Source organism: Trichinella spiralis (genome assembly GCF_000181795.1).
Source record: "Trichinella spiralis strain ISS 195 chromosome Unknown Scfld1429, whole genome shotgun sequence".
In the NCBI taxonomy this organism is placed as follows: domain Eukaryota; kingdom Metazoa; phylum Nematoda; class Enoplea; order Trichinellida; family Trichinellidae; genus Trichinella; species Trichinella spiralis.
In genome coordinates, this window is record NW_003528368.1 from 1 (window position 1) to 1,726 (window position 1,726).

Sequence of the window (1,726 nt, forward strand, 5' to 3'; positions counted from 1 at the left end):
TATAGTATCAAAGATACTTATTTGATTAGTGTCAATATGTAAGCTGACTGTCCATTCAGTGGGTACTCAGTGACTCGTGGATAGCAAATTTGGGTGAAAAATTGGGCACGGAAAACTTTGGCATTGAATGGGTACAACTACGATGGTCTCAGGGACAATTTTCTACGTAACGTTTACACGAATATACCATGCCCGTGCACACTTTCCCAAGCTTTGAACGACTTCGGTCGATTCACTCCTTTGCCTACGTGTGAAATGATGGGCGATTCATCGTGCATTTACACAAAAGGCGCCCAACATTGCATTGTATCTACAAATTCGATGTAGAATTAATTTGAATCAGTTGGATTTGTTTAGCTTTTAAAATTTGAAACTTCAAAATTTAGGCCCGACAGTGGAACCGAGATGTGCTGCTATGATTACAATGGATGGTTGATGTTTTCCCAAGATTATGAACAAAGCACAGATTATTTGCGCTACTTTTCAGCCGGTGTTCCATACAGGGCGAATCCTTGGGGTGGCTATGTTTTCAAAAAGCCGCTGTACGTTCCAACTTGGTCAAATTTTTACAACGACTTACTTCCCTATGATGTGTGTTGTCGTTGGGCGGGGCATTGTGAATTTTACTATTGGCGTAGGGCAACTTCTGGTTGTCAAAACTACGAACCGGCAGTTATTGGTAAAAAAATGTTTGTCCAAAAGCACATCACAATATGAAATTGAAAATGATATCCACTTTAGGAACCGCGTATGGTCACGGTCATTTTATAACGTTCGATGGAATGAAGTACAGTTTCAGTGGTCGTGGTTATTTTGTGCTAACGCAGCTGAAAACAGCGGACAGAAATTTAATGATTCAAATTCGCATGGAACAGCCTCCAGAAACGATGTGTATGTTCAGTTTATTAATTTACAGTCGTGTTGTTTGGCGTTAGTTTTAAATAATATTTTAATCAAAAAATCTGCCACAGACGGAACGCACGTCGCTGCAACTGTCATCACTGGTGTTGCGGTAAAAGAAGACGATTCATCAGTGGTACAAGTGTTTTCAAGGAAGCAATTTCGACGATGGAGGTACCGTACTGACGTGTTCGTTGATGGTCAACGTCATTTCTTTGATTTGGATCGTCGAAGATTTTTCGGACGAGTTCTCGTTTACGTTCCACATCTTGTGATGAATCAGTCTGAAGTTTACATACAACTGACCAGTGGTGTTGGGGTGAAAGTGATCGAAAGCCGTGGCATTTTGCAAGTGATTGTCGCTTTGCCACCAAATTACAAGCAGAGAAAGGTATTTTTTAAGCAAAAAAGTGATTTTTAAAAAATTTAAATATTCCATCCAATCTGATGGATTATTGGATTGTTCATACCAATTATCAATATCATTATTAGATGAACAGTGAGTCGGCAGCATGCACAAAACGGTATGTAACGATGGGTTTACTTGGAACATACAACGGTGATGTCAAGGATGAGTTCATTGCTTCGGATTGTTCCAAAATACACATCACACAATCCAGATCAGAAGAGAACTCTCGAACTATACATCACCAATTTGGAATGAAATGTACGTTTTACAAATTGTGATTGCTATTATTAAAAATGCATACCTTCTTTATACTTGTAGGGGATGTAAACAGGGCGCATGTTTCGAATTTGTTCGGATCCAAGCCGGAACCTTTGTATTATCCCAAATTTGTTTTATTAAGCAAAAATTTCTCACCAG

General features: G+C 39.2%; 1 protein-coding gene across 1 annotated transcript; it reads left to right on the top strand.

Moving 5' to 3' along the window:
- The first annotated feature begins 258 nt into the window (after nt 1–258).
- Nucleotides 259–1,587, top strand: Tsp_12916 (AMOP domain protein). Its single transcript, XM_003369832.1, has 5 exons — nt 259–323; nt 387–679; nt 742–930; nt 972–1,291; nt 1,393–1,587. The coding sequence occupies exons 1-5, from the start codon at nt 259–261 to the stop codon at nt 1,585–1,587; spliced, it is 1,062 nt and encodes a 353-aa protein (XP_003369880.1).
- The last annotated feature ends 139 nt before the right edge of the window (nt 1,588–1,726 follow it).

Excerpts from the sequence above, each read along its gene's own strand:
- Tsp_12916 (XM_003369832.1), top strand. The coding sequence starts at position 259 with ATGGGCGATTCATCGTGCATTTACACAAAAGGCGCCCAACATTGCATT. Across the intron at positions 680-741 it reads CTACGAACCGGCAGTTATTG|GAACCGCGTATGGTCACGGT; the intron begins GTAAAAAAATGT and ends TATCCACTTTAG. Across the intron at positions 931-971 it reads TTACAGTCGTGTTGTTTGGC|ACGGAACGCACGTCGCTGCA; the intron begins GTTAGTTTTAAA and ends AATCTGCCACAG.